General features: G+C 38.5%; 1 protein-coding gene across 2 annotated transcripts in view; it reads left to right on the top strand.

Annotated features, from left to right (window-relative positions):
• Positions 1-23,157, top strand: part of PCYT1A (phosphate cytidylyltransferase 1A, choline) — a 51,731-nt gene that overhangs the window by 24,226 nt on the left and 4,348 nt on the right. For both annotated transcript variants that reach the window (XM_040484851.1, XM_040484849.1), the window contains exons 3-8: positions 10,045-10,144; positions 15,707-15,823; positions 16,836-16,987; positions 19,020-19,098; positions 20,286-20,428; positions 22,338-22,526. In XM_040484851.1, the coding sequence (XP_040340785.1) occupies positions 10,045-10,144; positions 15,707-15,823; positions 16,836-16,987; positions 19,020-19,098; positions 20,286-20,428; positions 22,338-22,526 (780 nt within the window). The remainder of the gene's footprint in view (positions 1-10,044; positions 10,145-15,706; positions 15,824-16,835; positions 16,988-19,019; positions 19,099-20,285; positions 20,429-22,337; positions 22,527-23,157) is intronic.

Here is a 23,157-nt window from a genome sequence, read left to right as displayed (position 1 = left end):
ATTTACTGACTCTTAAATACAGAGAACAAACTGAGGGTTGCTGGAAGGGAGGTGGGTTGGGGGGGGCAGTTAAATGACTGATGGGCATTAAGGAGGGCACTTGTTAGGATGTGCACTGGATGTTATATGTAAGTGATGAATCACTGGGTTCTACTCCTGATACCAATACTACACTGTATGTTAACTAACTTGAATTTAAATAAAAAAAAAAAAAGAATTTACTGATACAGATGTTTCTAAAGATACAATCAAAAATAATCACAAAAATATTTATGAAGAATAAGACATTTAGCCTATATCTGTATTTATCACATGTATGGTTAAGTCACAAATTGGCAACAGTTCTGCTAATGGAGATAGATATCACAACCTCATATATTGAGAACACCTGTGTGCCAGTTACTATACACTGGAGATGCAAAGATGAAAAGATGACCTTGCTCTTAAGGTGCTCACAGACAAATAGGGGAAATAGATAAGTTATTAAGATATAGAATGAAAAGGGCCAAATAGAAGGAAGTTAGAAATACAATGGCTGCCGAGATGAGCAACAGATTAACTTTGACCTAGAGGTGGGGACAGTGGTTTTGGAAAAGCTTCACTGAGGAGATTATTTCTGAGCTGAACTTTGAAGAATAAATAGGAATTCAAGAAATGGACAAGAGATAGAATACAAGTTCAAGTGTGATATAATAGTATGTTTAGCAAACCATGAGTAATATTAGAGTTTAAAGTTCAGAAAATAATCTGCAATAGATAAGGCAAGCGACAACCTGATTATGAAGGATCTTGTGTGCTGTGCTAAAGAGTTTGAACTTTACCCTGTGGGCAATGTGATCAGATTTGTAATTTAGATCATCCTGGTTGCTTTGGAAAAGATGAGCTGAAACAGTGATAGAAACCAGAGAACTAGTTGCGAGATTGTTGTAATGATCCAGGTTGAAGATAATGAGGACTTAAACTACAATTTTAAGTTTTTAAGAGGTAAAATAGATAATTCTTGGAAATCAGGATGTAAAGGATGAGAGGTGTTAAAGATGACTTCTAGATTTGAGTCTTAGGTAGATTGTGTATATGGGATGCTTCTTAAATAAGAAATACAGAAAGAAGATCTGGTTTAGCAGAAAGATGATAAGTTTAATTTAACACAAGTTCAACTTGAAAGGTCTAGGAAACATCCAAATAGTAGTTAGATAGATGAGCTCATTGTTTCCATTCATTGAAATGGCAATAAGAGTCTGAGAAAATTGTTACTTTTCTTTTTCACTTCCTCCTTTCCTTCCTCTCTCCCCCCCTCTCTCCCTCTCCCTCTCCCCTTATCTCCTTCTCCCTTCCTTTCTTCTTTTCTTCCTTTTCCTTTCCTTCTTTCCTTCCTCCTTCCTTCCTTCCTTCCTTTCCTATCCCCAGGGAGTGGAATCTCTCAGCTCTGTTCTTTATCCCTTCTTTATCACACCATATGGTATTCCTCTTGACTCCATAGCCTTTCGTCTAGTATTATGGAAATAATTTGGATCTCAGGAACACTTGTTATCATTTGTGCCACATGTTTGAGTAAAAGGGAAATGTTTCTCTGTGTCATTCTGAAAGCTTTTGCTGAAAAATATTTAAGAGTCCTTAGAAGTAGAATCCTGGGAAGCCAGTATCAAATTCTGGTCTTAATCTGAGTTATCTCCATTTCCCTATTTTTTTTTTAATTTTTAAGTTTATTTGTTTGTTTTGAGAGAGAAAGAGAGAGAGGGCAAGCATGAGTGTGGGAGGGACAGAGAGAGGGAGAGAGAGAATCCCAAGCAGGCTCCACATTGTCAGTGCAGAGCCCGATGCAGGGCTCGAACCCACGAATTGTGAGATCGTGACCTGAGCCAAAATCAGGAGTTGGACGCCCAACCAGCAGAGCCACCCAGGCTCCCCTCCATTTCCCTATTTTAAGGACACCAGAATGTCATCTCTTTGACTGGAATTTTGAGGAATAGTGCGTTAATATATGTGAACATAATCAGGAAAAGTTTTTATGAAAGCAATATTGCATTTAGAAGACCATTCATAATTTGGGAGATGATCATTAATAGTCAGAATTTTTAGTTATAATAGTAGTAGTTATAATTTGTATAGAATTAGAAACTTCATATAGCATCTAGAAGCTAACCTCTTCGATTAATACAATTTAGTTAATTTTGTTGATGTAATGAAATCCTGTGTTCCATAAAATGGAATTGAAAATGAACTCATGGGGGCGCGTGGGTGGCTCAGTCGATTAAGGCGCCGACTTCGGCTCAGGTCATGATCTCGCGGTCTGTGAGTTCGAGCCCCGCGTCGGGCTCTGTGCCGACAGCTCAGAGCCTGGAGCCTGTTTCAGATTCTGTGTCTCCCTCTCTCTGACCCTCCCCCGTTCATGCTCTGTCTCTCTCTGTCTCAAAAATAAATAAACGTTAAAAAAAAATTAAAAAAAAAAAAAGAAAATGAACTCATGTTGTTGATGATGACCTAATTTGTTGAGTGCCACTATATGTAAAAAGTTGTGCTAGTGACTTTGCGTGTGCTATTTTATTTAACTCTCAAGTAACCTTGTGGGGCCGGTATTATCTTCTATTTTATGGAAGATGAAAGCTGTGATATCACAGCTATTAAGTGATAGAGCTGGGATTTAGATCTAAGTTTTTTTAAGTTCTAAATCCATGCTTTTTCATTTATGCTTCACAACCAGAGAGTCAAACAACTTGAAAATAATACTATTCTGTAGCATTCCCTTAAGGTTAAAATGAAGGAGGTATGTTTTAGGAGAATATAGGTACAAATACTTAGTCCTACTTTTATAAAGCATCTTCTAGATGCTTTTTTAGAAAGATGTTTTTAAAAATACTATTCATTCTAGCTGGAGACATCTAGAGAGATAAAGATTTTGCTGATCTCTTGTAGTCAAAGAACCTTTGGTTTCACTTTCTATACTTAGGAGGAATTGAAACCCTAGCCAGGAGGGATAGCTGTATTTGCCTTTTGCCTTGGAATGTACACAGTAATCAGAAAAGATTGAAGAAACAGTTGTAAAAGATAGGATACTTTAATGTATATTTTTAAATTAAAATAAAATTCATATAACATAAAATTTACCATTTAAAGCATTTAAAATTTTTTTTAATGTTTATTTATTTTTGGGACAGAGAGAGACAGAGCACGAGCAGGGTAGGGACAGAGAGAGAGAGGGAGACACAGAATCCGGGCTCCAGGCTCTGAGCTGTCAGCACAGGGCCCGACGCAGGGCTCAAACTCATGAACCGCGAGATCATGACCTGAGCCAAAGTTGGATGCTTAACCAACTGAACCACCCAGGCACCCCAGCATTTAAACCATTTTAAAGTGTACAATTCGGGGGTTTTTAGTATATTCACAGTGTTATGCAACCATCACCGCTATCTAATTCCAGAACGTTTTCATCACCACAAAAAGAAACCCCATATCTATTACAATCACTCCCCATCCCCCCAACCTACCCCTAGCAACCCTACTTTCTAACTCCAGGTGTTTGTATATTTTGGACATTTCATATAAATGGAATCCTCCCAATAGCCTTTTGTAGCTGGCTTCTTATATTTAACATACTATTTTCAAGGTCCAGCCAGGTGGTAACATGTATTAATACTGCATTCCTTTTTAATTTTTTTTTTTCAACGTTTTTTATTTATTTTTGGGACAGAGAAACAGAGCATGAACGGGGGAGGGGCAGAGAGAGAGGGAGACACAGCATCGGAAATATGCTCCAGGCTCCGAGCCATCAGCCCAGAGCCCGACGCGGGGCTCGAACTCACGGATCGTGAGATCGTGACCTGGCTGAAGTCGGACGCTTAACCGACTGCGCCACCCAGGCGCCCCAATACCGCATACCTTTTTATAGGTGAATAATATTGCATGTGGACATACTGTTTTGTTTATCCATTCATGAATTGATGGACATTTGGATTGTTTACACTTTTTGGCTATTGTGAATAATGCTGTTATTAATATTATTTGTGTACAGGTTTTAAAAAAAAAAAAATGTGTCTCCAGGGGCACCTGGCTGGCTTAGTCAGTAGCGCATGAGATGCTCGATCTTGAGGTTGTGAGTTCAAGTCCCACGTTGGGTGTAAAGCCTACTTAAAAAATAATAATAAAATTTAAAAATCTGTGTTTTCATTCTCTTCGTTACATACCCATGGGTATAATTTCTGGATCATATGGTATTATATGTTTAACATTTTAAAGAACGGTTTTCCAAAGTTGAGCACCAATTTACATTCACAGCTGCAGTGTATGTAGGTTCGTTTCTCCACATTCTTGCCATCACTGTTAACCGCCTGTCTTTTTTGCTCATAGCCATCCTGGTGGGTGTGAAGTAGTATCATTGTGGTTTTGATTTGCGTTTCCATGATGACTAATGTTTTTGAGCATCTTTCCATGTGGTTTTTTTTTTTTTTTTTTTGGCAATTACTATACCTTCTTTGGAGAAATGTCTAGATCCCTTTGCCTCCTTAACTCTTCACTGCCCCCTTCTGCCTCCCTTCAATTCATCATGGCCTAACCCTAGATCTTTCAGTTTCTGATAATTCTTTGTTTCTCTTCCTGGACTGTTAACTTGGCCTTCTATAGATTAATGTTGCTAGCTTGATCTGGACTTAATGTAGTGCCCAGTATTTGCTGATGCTCTGGTATATTTCCCACAGCAGCTAGTCCACATATTTTCTGCTTTCCTCAAGCTTTCAGTCTCATTCCAGCCTCTCTGTTTTTAATGGTAATTTCATGTCCTTCTCACTATACTGAGAAAATTGAGGGCATCGGTTATAAATTTGTACATCTTTCCTCCTTTACATCTAACATTGGCCTTTTATCACCTTCCCTTTCTTCTGCTTTTAGAAAAGTGTGATCATTCTTATTTCTAGGGCTAATACCTTCCCCCATCCTGTCCTTTGAAACCATTCCCTGCTATTTCTCTAGACTCTTTCTTCCTGTTATCTATTTTATTCCTTCTCCAGTATTTTCCATCTCTTTGAATCCTTTTCCTCTATCTTGGACATGCCCAGATCTCCTTAACTTAAAAAAAAACAAATAAAAACAACAACAACCCCCCCACCCCAAACCTGCCACCTATCTTTCTGTCCCCTTTAGATACCTTGCAGTTTTTCTCATTTCCGTTTATGAGTACACATATCTAGTGAGAAATTATTACTACTCTATTTCCTTTTCTTCTAATTTTCTTTTTTTTCATTTTTTAATGTTAATTTTATTAAAAAATTTTAAAATATTTGTTATTTATTTTTGAGAGAGAGAGACAGAGTACGAGCAGGGGAGGGGCAGAGAGAGAGGGAGACACAGAACTTGGAACAGGCTCCAGGCTCTGAGCTGTCAACACAGCCCGATGTGGGGCTCCAACTCACAAGCTGTGAGATCATGACCTGAGCGGAAGTCTGACAACCAGCTGAGTCACCCAGGTGCCCCTGCTTCTAATTTTCTTAAAGGCACTGGTGTCCTCACTTTCATTAATATTCTAAAAGGTCTCTAATGATCATTTGAATCACCATGCTCAAAGACTTCTCTCACTTCTCATTTTCTTTGATCTCAACTCCTTTTTTAAAAACTTCTCCATTCCTGCCACTAGTAGTACAATCTAATTTTCTTCAGTTCTAAAACTCTAAAATGCCTCTTTTTCTCAAGTGACAATATTTTTTCTTTTTACCATGTCCTACCTATTCTTCCTTCACAAAATCTGCCACCCTTTCTACTCCCACTGCAGCATTTATGGGAAAATCTGTAAGTCCATTTTCTTCTCCCTATAATAACCTCAGAACTGATCTCTTTCTAAGTATGCAAATAACCAGTGGTGTTCTAGTAAACTGGCTTACTGGGGAAAAACCCTCTGATATGTAGCACTTGCTGATTTCTGTGGCTAATAAGTTCAGACTACCAATGATTTAATAAATGGCCCACATAATTCCTGAATTTTTAACAACCAGCTTCTGTACACCATTGATAATAACTTTCAGAGACACAATAAAGCTCATCTTTTATCTACATGTACTATTGTTAATAAACATAATTTTTTTCTATTTGTTTGATGTATTTTTGCCTGTTTTTATGTATAAATATATACATAACCTTTATTGAGATGTAATTCACATACCATTATAATTCACATGCCCATTTAAAATGTGAAATCCAGTGGTTTTTAGACTATACAGAGTTGTGCATCCATTATCATATCTATTTTAGAACATTTTCATCACCCCAGAGAGAAACCTGGTACCCATTATCAGTCACTCTCCATTTCTCCCTAACCCTCCAAGCCCAGTATAACCACTAATTTACTTTCTGTGTATAAGTTTTCCTATTCTAGATATTACATATAAATGGAATCATACAATAAGTGGTCTTTTGTGACTGCCTTCTTTCATATAGCATAATGTTTTCAAGATTTCAAGATCCATATTGTAGCATGTATCAGTACTGCATTCCTTTTTATGGCCAAATATCATTTGTTTCTAGAGATATAACTTACATACAATAGAGTGCACAAATCTTAAGTGTACAGCTCAGTAAATTTTTACATATGTATACCTGTCTTCCCAGAAGACTCTCATATCCCTGCTCATCAGTATCCACTTTCCCCAATTTCCTCTTTTTCCTCTGGCTTCTATTCATCATAGATTTAGCTTTGCCTGTTTTTTTTTTTACCTTTATATAGATGGAATCATAGAGTATATTATTTTGTGAATAGCATATGCTTTTAGAAACACACTACTGTTAAGCAACTCATTTGAATACTGACTTTTAGAAGATAAATTGTCTTATCTAATCTGTAGAGAAATCTCTCTTAACTACAGAAAACTGTATATTTGTGTCTTTGGTCTATTCTTATCTCTTTTATAAAATGTTCTTAAAGGGGCATCTGCGTGGCTCAGCATGAGCCTGTTTGGGATTCTCAGTCTCTCCTTCTCTCTCTCTGACCCTTCCCTGCTCTCTCTTTCTCTCTCAAAATAAAACACTAAACAAACAACAACAAAAAAAAGTTCTTAAAAAGGATAAGATTCATATGCACACGTCTCCTAAAAATGGGTGTTTTCACTTATCTTTATTATAGCTTTAGCATATCTTAACTAAGCTTATATAAGTGATTTTATTTTTTTATATTAAAAATTTTAATGTTTATTTTTGAAAGAGAGAGAGAGAGAGAGACAGAGTGTGAGCAGGGGAGGGACAGAGAGAGAGGGAGACACAGAATCTGAAGCAGGCTCCAGGCTCTGAGCTGTCAGCATAGAGCCCGACATGGGTCTTGAACTCACAAACAAACAAGACATGGGTCTTGAGATTATGACCTGAGCCTAAGTTGGACACTTAACTGACTGAACCACCCTGGTGCCCCATATAAGGGATTTTTAAAAAGAAGTATGTTTTAATTTTAAAATCTAATCTTAAAAATCTGTCCTTGGGGCGCCTGGGTGGCGCAGTCGGTTAAGCGTCCGACTTCAGCCAGGTCACGATCTCGCGGTCCGGGAGTTCGAGCCCCGCGTCAGGCTCTGGGCTGATGGCTCAGAGCCTGGAGCCTGTTTCCAATTCTGTGTCTCCCTCTCTCTCTGCCCCTCCCCCGTTCATGCTCTGTCTCTCTCTGTCCCAAAAATAAATAAACGTTGAAAAAAAAAAAAAAATCTGTCCTTACCTGAAAACAAATCAAAGTGATGTTTTCCCAGTCCCTGGATTCAGACCAATCATGATGCGATTTGTTTAGAATTTAAAATTCTAAGTGAACATGACTATAACCCACAGAAATTAAAAGAATTATAAGGGAATGTAATGAACAATTAAATGCCAAAAAAAGTTGACAATTTAAATGAAATAGACATTGCTAGAAAGAGACAAATTGCCAAAACTGACCCAAAATTAAATAGAGAATCTGAATGATGTATCCCAAGTTAAAAAATAAAAATAAAAAAAGTAGTCTTTAAAAATCTTCCCACAATGATAAGTCCAGACCCAGATGCTTCATTGGTGAATTCTTTCAAACATTTAAGGAAGTAATAGCTTTCTATCTGAATAAATGGTTTCAGAAAATAGAGGAAAAGAAAATACTTTCTATCCCCTTTTGAGAAGCCAAACATCAAAGCCAGTCAAAAAAAAGCACAAGAAAAGATAACTATCGTTCAAAATTTCTCACAAGCTTAGATGCAAAAATCTGTAACAATATATTAACAAATTAAATCCAGGAATATTTAAAAAGATTTATATAACATGACCAAGAGGGATTTCACTCAGGAATGCAAGATTGGTTTAGCATCCTAAAATCAATTAATCTAATACACTATAAGTAACAAAAGACAAAAACAGAATGTGCATGTTTCAGTAATACAGAAAAAGCATATGATAAAACCCAACACCTATTATAAAAGCTCTAAACAAATTGCAAAAATAAGGGCGGTTCCTCAGCTGATAAAGGCATCTACAAAACATCTAGGGTTAACATAATATTTAATGGTGAAAGATTGGATGCTTCACCCCTAAGATTGGAAAAAAGGCAAAGATCTTTGTCCTTGTTACTTCTATTCAGCATTGTGCTAGAGATTCTAACTAAGGCAACAAGGGATAATAAAAGGAAATTAAAGGCATCCAAATTGGAAAGGAGTAAGTAAAACTGTCTTGAGTCATAGATTACATGATCTCAAATGTAGAAAATCCTCAGGAATCTACCAAAGTGCTAGAACTAATCATTAAGTTTAGCAAATTCACAAGACATTAGATCAATATACAAAAATCATCTGAAATTACACATAGGCACACATTTGCACATATAAATCAACTTGCATTTTTATATACCAGTAAGGAACAATCCAAAAATACAGTGAAGAAAAACAATTCCCTTCATAATAGCATCAAATAGAATAAAATACTTATGAAACAATTTAACAAAACCTTTTAAATAGTAGAGTTAAGTTAACTCTGTAGAGGAAAGAGAATTCCTGCATTCTTATTTTAGCTTTGCCTCTGAGTAATTGCATATAACTGATATAATTTATTTGAACCTTGTTTTCCTCATCTGTAAATTGAGGATACTGACTGTTGTACTACTTGCCTCACAGGGCTGTTATGAGCATTAGAACATATTTAAAGTTGGGGAGCCTGGGTGGCTCAGTCGATTAAGCATCCAACTTCAGCTCAGGTCATGATCTTGCGGTCTGTGGGTTTGAGCCCCGCATCGGGCTCTGTGTTGACAACTCAGAGCTTGGAGCCTGCTTCAGATTCTGTGTCTTCCTCTCTCTCTGCCCCTCCCCTGCTCACGCACTCTCTCTCTCTCAAAAATTAATAAACATTAAAAAAATAAAAAAAATATTTACAATGTAAAGCATTATACAGAGATAATCATACTTAATAAAGCATTCAGGAGCTGTTTGCCTTCGCAGTCCCTTAGTTGAAGTGGTAGAAAAATGCACAATAGAAGCTTGGCAATTTCATCACATAGAATAGAGTTGGGTGTTCTGCCATGCGATGGAGGAGCCATCATTCTGGACCCAGTTAGTTGGGACTATGCTTAGTTTCCCAGCCACCTCGCTCAATATTATCCTGAAATCACCAGCAAGATATTTATCTTCTTTTTTTTTTAATTTTTTTTTTATGTTTTATTTTTTATATTTAAGAGAGAGAGCGAGAGCAGGGGAGGGGCAGAGAGATGGAGACAGAATCTGAAGCAGGCTCTAGGCTCCAAGCTAACGCCCCATGAGGGGCTTGAACTCTCGAGCAGTGAGATCGTGACCTGAGCCAAAGTTGGACACTAACCAACTGAGCCACCCAAGTGCCCCAAGATATTTATCTTTCATATCATGATTTAGCAATTTACCTCTTTGGTAAAACGTTGCAACTTTCACCTGTCATTTTGGAATGCCTTTTTTTCTTTTGTATGTTATGAGGTTTTAGGAGGAATTTAATCACCAGCATATTGAATAACTGATTGTTCTTTAAAGCTGCCATTTTTTGAGTATTTCAGTCTATATCATTGAATTTAACTTTCTTTTCCTTCACTTTCCTTATCTTAAGGGCTTACAGCAGCCAGCTCCTTTTTCTGATGAAATTGAAGTAGACTTTAGTAAGCCCTATGTCAGGGTAACTATGGAAGAAGCCAGCAGAGGAACTCCTTGTAAGTAAATGCTTAATTATTTTGTTGTTTTACTCTGTTTTTAGCATTCAGTTGTATTTATCAAATATGCACCTACTTTCTATATTCTTTCCTCAGTTTACCTATAAACTGGGTATAAAAAGGGTAGTTGGGAGAGGGTTTCCTCCTATCTCCCAGCTGTTTTATTTGGGAGTATAACTGCATTCCATAAGATTTCATTTTTTCTTATCATTTTAAGCTTGTTTCCTAGGATGTTGTTACAGCTGTGAGATATAGTGGTACATACTTGCTTCCTGGGCTGTTGTCACAACTATGAGGTATAGTAGAACAGAGACAATAGGATATTAGCCTGAGCTGGATTATAACCTTGTCTGTTTTTACAGAGGTCTGAATACTATCTCAGGCTGTCACATTTTTAATAGCCTTCGGAATTGTCCCCCAAATCTCCCTTTCTATAAGTTAATACCCTTGCTAGACACCGCTGAATGTTAGAGGATAAAATATCCTAAGTAGGGAGATGCTTATCACTTAACTTTATCTTTACTGATACAATCTTTTAGGTTTTTTTAAAAACTCACTTTATTATTTTTAAACCCTATACTCTGTATGCTTAGTTTACATCATTAAGTAGCAATTTTTGACTACGTAAGCTGTTAATATGTGTTCTAGATACTCTTCCTGTTTTGCACAAGTGGTTTTAGAGATTTTTGTTTTTAATTTGAGTTATTTCATTTATTTGTTTGTTTATTTTTGAGAGAGAGAGGGTGCAAGTGAGCAAGGGGCAATAGAGGGAGAGAGAGAGAATCCCACAAGGGGCAGAGAGAGCGAGAGAGAGAGAGTGAGAAGTGGGGCTCACTTGAAATGGGGCTCATGCTTACCCCAAGTGGGGCTTGTGCTCACCTGAGGTGGGGCTTGATCTCACCCAATGTGGGACTCAAACTCAGGAACTGTGAGATCATGACCTGAGCTGAAGTCAGATGCTTAACCAGCTGAGCCACCCAGGTGGCCCAGTTTTAGGGATTATTTTAAAGAGAAACTTCCTTGGGTATTTGTTAGAAATACAAAGTCATATAGGCAGCTGTCCTTACTTATCTGTAAATTCTCCAGTTCTTTTTTTCAATCCTTTTTTTGGTTCTTTCCATTACTATGGTAAGTGTTCTGTCTACTCTGTAAATGTGGGCCTAGACTCAAACCCAGGTAAACACTAAGGAATAAAAGGCAGTTACAGCCACAAATGTATACATTTCCAATATGTAGAAGATATTTGTGGTTACTTCTTAATAGTGTTAGTATATTTGTTCTCTGTTGTAATGGAGAAGTAGCAAAATATGAATAGATATCGATGCTGGACAGTTCCAGGGCAGGGAGCCCAGTACTCCTTAGCTAAATCATGGCTATATGAAACATAGTTTTTGAGTCCTCAGAATTCCAGATAATGCTTTTTCTTTTCCAAAAGTGTTTGTATATGTCTCATGTTGATCACAGCCCTTCTGATTCATGATGTGGCATTTTAGGCTTGGTTCCCCTTGAGTAATAAGCAGGTTGATGGGGCAGGGTAAAATGACAACAAGAAAAAGCAGGGTATGTGTAACAAGGCATAGTGGTGTCAGATCAGAGTTCGAAATGCCATCAAACAGTTCAAGGATCATGTTCAGATGTGATAGTAGAGCATGTTGAAGGCAAGAACTTTTCATGTGCTCTCTAATAACACACATTCAGAATGTAGTACCTCACATTACCCAGCTTATTGTTAGTCTACCCACAAATCATTTGTGGTCAATAAAATGTATGTGTACTTGAAGCTTATAATTCACATGCACTAATTTTTAACAATTTTAGAATTAATTCATAGAATTTTATAAGTCATTTTTGAGATCATCTACTTTATCGTCTCATTATATACATGAAGAAATTAAATTAAAGTCCATAGAAACTAAGAAGTGAAAGGTCCCCTGTAGTAAAACCAATAATTAGTGATAGAATTGAAACTAAAACCTAAGTTTTTCCATCTTCATGTTCTTTTTACCCTGGAGTGGTGCTGCTCTTTGTAGACATTAGTTATAAATAATAGAAGGCCATCGGCAAACTGATTGCATTTTAGGTGGGACAGATAGTCACACATTTGCTTATAAAGTTTGCTGGTCTAGTTTGATCTCCAGTATTTCTCCTATATCTGATTCTGCCTGTTCAGTTTTATGTTTAATAACCAAGGGACTATTCATGCCAGTATTGGACAAGGAGTAAGCCAGGGGGGCATCCTTCCCTCCACCATGTTTTCATTAGGGAGGTTAAGGACTCCCTTAAGAAAGGAGTTGGTAATAATCTAGGAGAAAACTCACCACCCAGAGAAAAAAACAAATATAGCTTGAGAGAAGATTATTCCTTTAGGAAGATGAAAGAAAAAAATCAGCAATGTGTTTTCTAGGAGAAAGGAAAAGAAGTCAAAGTTGGAAGGGCAACAGAATCTGTTAGAAACAAAATGTTTTGGGGATAGGTATTTGAGAGAATATATTAAAAGACACAATAAATTGAAAGCCATGTTTGTTCTGCGTAAGGAGAACATATATTTATTTAGTGCAAAGACTATAATTTATATTAAAAACCAGGACCATCTTGAAAGTGAAAGGGGGTTGCTCTTATTAATATGCTGAAACAACAGATGTAAATCAGATGGTTTGGTTATCTTGGCCAGTAGCCACTTGGGAAAAGAATGGGTAACTTGTACTTAGTCCTCAGATTTTCTCATTAACAGTGATCTTTCTGGCCATTTGCTTACTATACCCGCCTAGGTTTGCCAAAGACTTGGGGGTAAGTCATAGGGAATTGAGAGGCCGGGTGGCTGAGAAAACACTGAAGAGGGCAAGGAGCACATCTGGAGTTGGTCCGAGAAGGGGTTTGGTGGTGACTTGGCCTTATATGGGATGATTAACCCTCACAAACAGCCTGTTGATCAACAGTATTTGGTACTACTTCCACCATCCTGGAAATGTGTTTATGGCGCTAAATCCCCCTCATCTCACTTTGCCCTTGTTGTATGCTAATGTCAAAGAAACAATAACAAAGTATTCATAATCTTTGTGTTCTATCCTTTGTCTTTTAGGATCAAAAAAAATGAGATCATAGCCACTCTGGACTTGTTTAGGAAAGATGGATTTCTAAGATGTAGAAGAAAGATTATGCTCCTCAGGTTTTGTTGTGTTTTGCTTTGTTTTATAGATGAGGAAACTGAGTGTTAAAGAGGTTAAGATTATAGAGGAAGGAGGCTGGTCGTTAAGTTTGAGCTATAAGCTTTTTGACTCTTAAATCCATTATGTTGTTTTTCATTGTATTGGTGTATCTATTTTATTTAAAAATTTTATTTCCTGTATTACAAAACCAATACATTTCCATAGCCTAACATTTACAAAATACATTAAGGGTACAGAGTGAAAAGTCTTCCTATTATCACTATCTCACAGCCACCCAGTATCTCTCCCTTCCACCCTTAGTAGGTGTATCATAGTATGTTCAGTCTTCCATTGAAATTTAAGTTGTTTCCAAACTTTTACTATTACAAACTATGCTGCAATGAATACCATGCATATTTACAAATATATGTATGAAATAAATTACTAGAATTGGAATAGCTGGGGTAAAGGGTATAAGCATTTCTGTGTCTTTTGACAGATATTATCTAATTACCCTTCTTAAAAGTTGTACCAGTTTATATTTCTAACACCAGTATATGATTTCTCAGTTTATTTTATTTTATTTATTTTTTTTTTTAATTTTTTTTTCAACGTTTTTATTTATTTTTGGGACAGAGAGAGACAGAGCATGAACGGGGGAGGGGCAGAGAGAGAGGGAGACACAGAATCGGAAACAGGCTCCAGGCTCCGAGCCATCAGCCCAGAGCCTGACGCGGGGCTCGAACTCACGGACCGCGAGATCGTGACCTGGCTGAAGTCGGATGCTTAACCGACTGCGCCACCCCGGCGCCCCTGATTTCTCAGTTTAAATGTTTATTTATTTTTGAGGAGGGGGGAAGGGCAGGGAGAGAGAGGGAAACACAGAATCCAAAGCAGGCTCCAGGCTCCAAGCTGTCCACGCAGAGCCCAAAGTAGGACTCAAATACACAAACTGTGAGATCATGACCTGAGCTGAAGTCTGATCCTTAACTGACTGAGCCACCCAGGCACTCTCTATTATTTCTTAGTTTAAAAGCTACTTGTTTAAAGTTTAAATCCACCTGGGTGGCTTAGTCAGTTAAGCAGCCAACTCTTGATTTTGGCTCAGGTCATGATCTCATGGTCATAAGGTTGAGCCCTGTGTCAGACTCTGCACTGAGTGTTGAGCCTATGTGGGATTCTCTCTTCCCTTCTCCTTCTGACCCTCCCCTGATTGTGTGCATTCTCTCTCTCTCAAAATAAATAAATGATCTTTTTAAAAAGGCTACTTATTTATGGATAAACCTATCTGGAAAGAAAAGTCCATAAACCTCCTGGCAACCAATTTCCTCCCCCTTGATTTGTTGTTCTCAAGACAAGGGTGTTGTATCTTACGCCTATTCAGTATGGTATATCTGATGAGACTTTGGCCCTTCTTTCCCAGACGATGTAGCTGCTCCTACTGTTATTTGCTGCTGCTGCAGTGAAATAACTCTTCTTTTATTTACATATAGGAATATATTACTAGGACTTATTAGATTTATTATTTGAAGTATGATGAACCATTATGTCAATTCCATTCTCAGTGTGTTTGTTAGGCTTTGGAATTAGTCTTGTACTCAAAGAGATCATTTCCTGGCTTTTCTTTCATTGTCCACCACCACTGAAAATAAATTGGCAATCTGTTCTCTATCATTTTCACCAATGGAAAGAAGAGGAAAAGCTCTAATATGAAGTCCTATAATATTTATATTTGGCTTTCAAATACTTAGTATATCACCCTCTACTGAGAAAATATAACATGCTCACTGTCAAGGAGAAATACTTGAAGGAATCCTATCTGTTATCACAGAGCAGGTGCTGAAGGTGAATTTGGGACTGAGAAGCAGTAAGTTGATAACTGGTACTTAACCTTCCCTTTTTCTCAGTCTCACCTCTTTGGATCACTCCTTACTCACTGGGCAATCAGAGGGAAGTTTATTTTCATAGCAAAGCTTAGTTATTAGTAATCAAGGCAGCCTGAAAATGAGAGAGCAAGCAGCCAGAGTATACCTTAGCTATACTCTATTTAAACATGACTGAAATTTAAACATAAGCTGAAGGTGAGGATTTTAAAATTTAGGACACATATGTTATGTAACTCTTCCCATTTACTTCTAAAATAACTTTAAGAAAAAGCAATCATGATATCCAGTTACATGAGCAGTTTGGTGAAATCAGGGTAACAGAGTCAATGGATGTGATGTCAAAAGGGTCTTTGTAGCCAAGGAAGTCTGATGTTATTCCTCACAACCCTAGTCTACCCCTAAATTAGGGTGAATGTTCAGAAAACAAGAAAGGGGCATGCAAGGGTGGAAACACAGTGCCATTTCCACTTGTCAAATATGAGATATTAAATCGATGTGTTTTTGTGATAAATTCTTTCCTTTGGATTTAGGTGACCGGCCTGTGAGAGTTTATGCAGATGGAATATTTGACTTATTTCACTGTGGTCATGCCCGGGCTCTGATGCAAGCAAAGAACCTTTTCCCTAATACATACCTTATTGTAGGAGGTAAGAAAATATCTGATAACTTTAGGTGATTTCCAGAAAAAAATTATAGTAGCATTTTTCTTCTTTCATAACCTGAGCCCTGGCTCTTATTTTGGTTTTAAAATGAGGGATGTAGAGCAACCTCTGTAAAACATGAAGTACATGAAGTATACAGACCTGGTGAAAGAAACTACAAGCTCTTTGACCTGAGATGTCCAGTTTTGTTTTGTTTTGTTTTGTTTTTAAGTTTTATTAAGTAATCTCTGTACCCAACATGGGGCTCAAATTCACGACCCTGAGATGAAGAGTCATATGCTCTTCCAATTGGGCCAGCCAGGTGTCCCAGAGATGTGTAGTTTTTATCTCACTGTTTTCATTTGAGTTTTACAGTTTGGGGAGCAACAGTGACCCCTATTGCCTACTTAAGAACAGCATTTACTAGATTCCAGTTTGTCATTTTGAATCAACTGAAGTACGAAAGTCTGTTAAGCGAATGTTATGTGATCCAGTACAGTCTTACAAAAATGTAATAAGGAAACATTTTTAAAGTTTGTTTTAATGTGTATTCACTTTTGAGAGAGAGAGTCAGAGTGCAAGCAGGGAAGGAACAAAGAGAGAGGGAGACACAGAATCCGAAGCAGGCTCCAGGCTCTAAGCTGTCAGCACAGAGCCCGACATAGGGCTTGAACCCACAGACCCGATCATGACGTGAGCTGAAGTCAGACACTTAACCGACTGAGTTACCCAGGTGTCCTAAGAAAATATTTTTAAAAACTTAATTGCTGTAGAAATTCACAGCAGGTTAATTTCGAAGTCTTCTCCAAAGTGTGAACATACTGTTTAGTGTGTATTGCTCCTGAAGGTATATCCTGGATTAGCAAAAGCATTGCTACCCAGAATGAGCTATATCCAGAAAATACTTCTCCATGTGGGGAGATCGGTTACAGTCCTAGGAAATGGGAGAGGTTGGTGGCTGAGGAATGGTTAAGCAAAGGGGACTTTGACTTACAACGTTATGATGTGGTGAACTCAGTTTGCAGTGATGAGCTCACACACAACTTCAAAGGCTTCACAGTGATGAATGAAAATGAGCGCTACGATGCCGTGCAGCACTGCCGCTATGTGGATGAGGTGGTGAGGAATGCCCCCTGGACCCTCACGCCAGAGTTCCTCGCGGAACACCGGGTAAGAGACTGAGTACATGTCCCCATTCCCCTCCTGGAATTCCCTCGACTCTCAAGACTTCCAGGACTCAGGCTAGTTTTCCACTAGCCGTATTTTACTTATACGTTCTGTGTAAATTTCACATGGAAGAGATGACAGTGGTTTTACTACTAGTCCTCCCTAACATTTATATGGGGTTTGGTGGCTTAAAAGCACTTTTACATCCATTATATTTCATTTGTTCCCCACAGTCTTATTGGGTAGTTATGATTTCTACTTTAAATTTTTTTAATGTTTATTCATTTTTTGAGTGAGAGAGAGAGAGAGAGACAGAGAGAAAACGTGAGTGGGGGAGGGGCAGAAAGAGAGGGAGACACAGAATCAGAAGCAGGCTCCAGGCTCTGAGCTGTCAGCACAGAGCCTGATGTGGGGCTCGAACTCATGAACCATGAGATCATGACCTGGCCAAAGTTGGATACTTAACCAACTGAACCACCCAGGTGCCCCTATGGTTTCTACTTTATATCTGAGAACAGAGCCAGAAACAGCAAATAACCTGGTCCAGGATACATAGTAGCAGGGCTAGAAACTGAAGTCTTCAGTTAAGTGATATTTATCCTCCCTCACTATGGATGTGTCCGTCCTCCTAATATACCAGTCCTTTAGAATATACAGAGCTTCAGCCATGTTCTCAGGAGTTCCAGGAAATAAGACAGATACACATAGACTTCTTTTGTATTAATCTAGTTTCAGGGCTTTGATTTTGGGCTAGATGTTGTGTGAGATCAACACACAGGGGGTTTCTCACTTTTTCTCATTGAGTTAGTATTATAAAACCCCTCACCTTCTTTTAATTCTCACACATTAGAGAAACAGGTTTCCTATAAAAGGTGAGTATAAAAGATGAGAAGGGTCTATCAGATCAGATCGGAGGCCCTCAAGCTTGAGGAATATTGTCAGTTCTCAGCAAGAGTGATGTTTGTTAAAACTAGGATTGTGACAGACCTTTTATAATTCTCTAGCTTTTCTATATCTATACTTGGCAGCTGATGTACCAAAGGTGATGAACAAGATTATTCTCAGCAACACAGCCAGGCAGGCCCAGGCAGAAGAGGGTAGAGGAACTTTTAACTTCTCTTTTCTCCTTGTTAGCAGTGTATCCTCAACCAGCTGTCTTACTTGCCCACCATTCTTATTTTCACTTTGCTGCCTATTGACCCCTGATAAATTGTCCGTAAGTAACCAAGATGTTAGCCGAGAGTCTCTGACATAGTCCTGGGCATGGTTCATACTACAGTGGCTTCTGGAACTGGGTATGGTTGTGTTAGCAATTATATTAGTAAATGCCATTTGACCTGCTCAGGAATGACTAAGTAAGGTTAGCGTGTCTGTCTGAAAGATTATTGATCCCAGTGGCGTTGTTCTCTTCTCATTGTTGCAAGAGGTATTGACAGTAGTGAAGTGATAGAGCCTAAGACCAAAAGGTCTTTTATGGCTTTGAGTTTTACATTTCTCAGGAGTATAGATGTATCTGTTCTAGTAAAAGGGCTCTTGGCTGCTATTTTTATATTCCCACTCATCTCATGGACTGAGAGAGAAACCAGCTAACAACGAAGTGACCTCTTTTGCATATTTTTAGAAACCCTTATTTGACCAACCCTTATAGACCTGGGAGGATGGGGAGATTTCCTTTCTTCTTTCCTTGGCTCCACTCACTAGCTAACACACCGGCAAATTCTCCAGTCCTATTTACTATAGTATGATGACTGGTATGCAGTGTGAGGGTAGCACTTCCAGTATACCAGGAGAAATAGTTAAAAACAGAAACTGGCCAACTTCATGTTTACGATTGATAAATAGTTTGGGTGGCTTATGAATGAATCACGGAATGTATGAAGCAAAGCAAAGAGAGATAAAGAAAAAAAAGTCCATTCGAGGCCTGGCCTCTCCTTGTCCTTTATCTGGGTCTGGGAGAGTATTTATTGAAAGAGTATTTACTGGTTCTTTCTGATGGCAGTTATCCTGGGTTTTAAATGAAGTTTCCTTATTTCAGATTGATTTCGTAGCCCATGATGACATTCCTTATTCTTCTGCTGGGAGTGATGATGTTTATAAGCACATTAAGGAAGCAGGTGAGTAAGCTGATGTATATCCTCACTTTATGGAGTTTCAGGGGCAGTGACAGAGATTCAACAACATCTACTTTACAGAGGAAAATGTATACACTTAGAAATTCAACATCTACTTTCTGGTCACACTTCATTTCAGATAAAAAGTTAAGGTGAGCATAGTTCTGACATCTATCAATTCTCAGTCTAAACATCTACTTTTGATCTCTCTCTTTTTTTTTTTTTTTCAACGTTTATTTATTTTTGGGACAGAGAGAGACAGAGCATGAACGGGGGAGGGGCAGAGAGAGAGGGAAACACAGAATCGGAAACAGGCTCCAGGCTCTGAGCCATCAGCCCAGAGCCTGACGCGGGGCTCGAACTCACGGACCGCGAGATCGTGACCTGGCTGAAGTCGGACGCTTAACCGACTGCGCCACCCAGGCGCCCCTTGATATCTCTTTTAATTTCAGCTATATGTGTGTGTGTGTGTATACACACACACACACACACACACACACACATATACATTTGTTGTTGTTGAGAGAGAGAGAAAGAGAGAGAGGACACAAGTGAACAAGGGGCAAAGAGAGAGAAGTGGGGCTCACCCGAAGCAGGACTTGTACTCACCCAAAGTGGGGCTCGAGCTCACTTGAAGTGGGGTTCATGCAAACTCATGAACTGTGAGATCATGACCTGAGCTGAAGTCAGATGCTTAACTGACTGAGCCACCCAGGTGTCCACCCCATATTTTTCTTAATATTAGGACCATATAGCTCCTGCTTTCCTTGCCCCTAGCCTTTAATTCAGTCCTCCTATCTGTCAGTATCTCCAGATTTCACTTAGTAATAGTAGATTCTGCTTTTTGAGGAAAACGGTGTTGCTCCCAGTTTTCATCTAGTCCTACTCTCTAAGTTAACCAGAATGTCACAGTGTTTGTTTGTTTGTTTGTTTTTTTTAATTTTTTTTTTCAACGTTTATTTATTTTTGGGACAGAAAGAGACAGAGCATGAACGGGGGAGGGGCAGAGAGAGAGGGAGACACAGAATCGGAAACAGGCTCCAGGCTCTGAGCCATCAGCGCAGAGCCCGACGCGGGGCTCGAACTCACGGACCGTGAGATCGTGACCTGAGCTGAAGTCGGACGCTTAACCGACTGCGCCACCCAAGCGCCCCAGAATGTCACAGTGTTTGTATGTGTTCTTGGATTAGGCATGTTTGCTCCAACACAGAGGACAGAAGGTATCTCAACATCAGACATCATCACTCGAATTGTCCGGGACTATGATGTGTATGCCAGACGGAACCTACAGAGGGGCTACACGGCAAAGGAGCTCAATGTCAGCTTTATCAATGTGAGTTCCAACCTCATCCCAGAATTCCCTGGCCTGATAGGACACACATTTGCCTCCCACTTCATCTAAGCTGAAGTTGCTTCTTTTCAGTCTAATTATCCACCTCCAAAGAGGCAGTGATTGCCTCTTTGCTGATAACACTATGCTAAGCTATTTACAAAGAGAATAAAACAGAGGCATTTTCTGCCTTTATAGCTTACTATCAACACATTGATATAAAGATGTACAGCTAAATAAATAAAAAAAATATGTAACTTACCTAGTACAGTATTTGTATCAATTATATTTATTTACATTTTATTTTTTTAAAGTTTTATTTTGAGAGAGAGAGAGAGAGAGACAGAGAGTGCGCAAATGGGGGAGGGGCAGAGAGAGAGGGAGAATCCCAAACAGGCTCGGCACCATTGGTGAAGAGCCCGACGCAGGGCTTGACCCCATGGAACTGTGAGATCATGTCCTGAGCTGAAACCAAAAGTTGGATGCTTAACCAACTGAGCCACCCTGATACCCTCTATATCAATTATATTTAAAACAGTAGTTCTTAACCTTTTATTTATTATTATTATTATTATTATTATTATTATTATTATTATTATTTTGGTTGGTCTTTGGAAAATCTAATGAAAGCTATTCCCTCTGTGGATAGTGACATGCAACATTTTGCATGCAGTTTCTTAGGACATGTGGACCTAGGTTTTAAAATTTGATTTATGAAAGCAAAGTTTATCTTAGCTAATATTGCCTTTAAGAAACAAATGGCTATACATTTTATTTGGAAATTGTATCTTAATAAAGTTGGTTTTATTTTTTTTTAAATTTTTTTTTCAACGTTTATTTATTTTTGGGATAGAGAGAGACAGAGCATGAACGGGGGAGGGTCAGAGAGAGAGGGAGACACAGAATCGGAAACAGGCTCCAGGCTCTGAGCCATCAGCCCAGAGCCCGACGCGGGGCTCGAACTCACGGACCGCGAGATCATGACCTGGCTGAAGTCGGACGCTTAACCGACTGCGCCACCCAGGCGCCCCAATAAAGTTGGTTTTAAAAGAAGGAAGCTGCTAACTCTATCTTCGACACAAGTAGCTTACTGTGCTCTCTTACCTGTTTCTAATTCTGTGAATTATCAATAGGTGACATGGTTTCGTCTAAATATGATTTATCTATGCGGATAAGCCCTAGCTATTGCTAACCACCTACTTCAGAATCTCTATGTTCAGTTGTTTAAAAATCCTAAATATATTCCCTTTCCCCTTTGTGATCTGGAAATTATGAAAATACTTTTCATTTGGCAAAACATACCCCCCATCCCTAGAGGGTTCATACCATTTTCCCTTCTCTTTAGGGAAGCTTGTAGGACCAAAGAGTATCCTCTTCCTTTTGCAACTGAGTAAACAGACCTCCAGATACCAAAAACTAAAATAAATAGCTCTTCTAAAATCATAGAATAAGCCAATGATAGAGGGGAAAACATCTAGTACAGTAAACTAAGTAAAAGATGCACTACTGCAACCAATAATTCTTGGTGGTATTGTGCAGTAATCTTGTGGCTCCCTATACGTCTTCATCTAGAATGGGGTTTGGGTTATGTTGGGCATGTTTATGTTCCAAGTTTATGTTTTGTCCTAAAAAATCGGATGCATTTGGCTGTCTGTCTGTTACTCAGCCCACTCTATCTATTTAGTTTAGTCTAGGCTTCCACAATGTTCGAGTTATCACATTTTTGTATAAGATGACCATCCAGAGTATATTTTATGTTACTATGATAGAGAACTATGGGATACATTAGAGCGAAGTGAAGTTCTCATGGGTGGAAATAGTGTCAGTAGAGTGCCAGACCATTTTCTTCTTTCCCTTTGGAATGGAGGTCAGAGTGAGTATTATTTCTCAAAACAATTATTTCTTTACTTAGGAGAAGAAATACCACTTACAGGAGCGGGTTGACAAAGTAAAGAAGAAAGTGAAAGATGTGGAGGAGAAGTCAAAAGAATTTGTTCAGAAGGTTGAAGAAAAAAGCATTGACCTCATTCAGAAATGGGAGGAGAAATCCCGAGAATTCATTGGAAGTTTCCTGGAAATGTTTGGTCCAGAAGGAGCACTGGTATGTTCTTTCCTGATGGACAGTTTAGGGAATTTCAGGAAAATATAGGGAATTCTCATGCTGTGGAAAGAATTACAGAATTATAGAAAGAGATATCAACATTAAGTAGTTATCTACTTTGTCCCTTGTATTGGGCAGAACTATCTTTTGACTATCCCCAAAAAGTTCTTTAAAATGTTCATAGAAAGAAGTTATATATTCTCCTAAATAATTTTGCCAACTCTTTGTCCAAATCTGGTGATAAGTAAGTAACCTTGCCCAGCTTACTTCTACACTATAGTTTTCAATAAAAGGAAAGGAAAGAACAAAGAATAGTAAAAAGAAAGCTGCCTCCACTACAAACAGCTGCTGCAGAATTGCTGGGTGAGGTGAGAATTCTGCCCTTGAGGAGTAGCAAGGTCTTTTCAAGCCAAATAGAAGGTGAAGTGTAGCAATTTAGCAAGTAAGCCCTCGGATATCAGGAAGGATCTAACTGTGAGACTGTTTGATACCAGAATAGATTATTCAGGGAGAATACAGAATTTCCTTTTCAGAGAGCTCTACAACTAGAATAGGTACGCTTTTGTCTGAGTTAGTTCCTTTGTTTTTGCCTGGAGCCTGGAATGCAGACCAAGTAGCCATTTAAGAATTC

This window comes from Herpailurus yagouaroundi, unplaced genomic scaffold, assembly GCF_014898765.1.
Source record: "Herpailurus yagouaroundi ecotype Mexico unplaced genomic scaffold, PumYag 162, whole genome shotgun sequence".
NCBI lineage: Eukaryota > Metazoa > Chordata > Mammalia > Carnivora > Felidae > Herpailurus > Herpailurus yagouaroundi.
The sequence above is the reverse complement of the archived record's forward strand: the minus strand, read 5'-3'. Positions and strand labels throughout refer to the sequence as shown.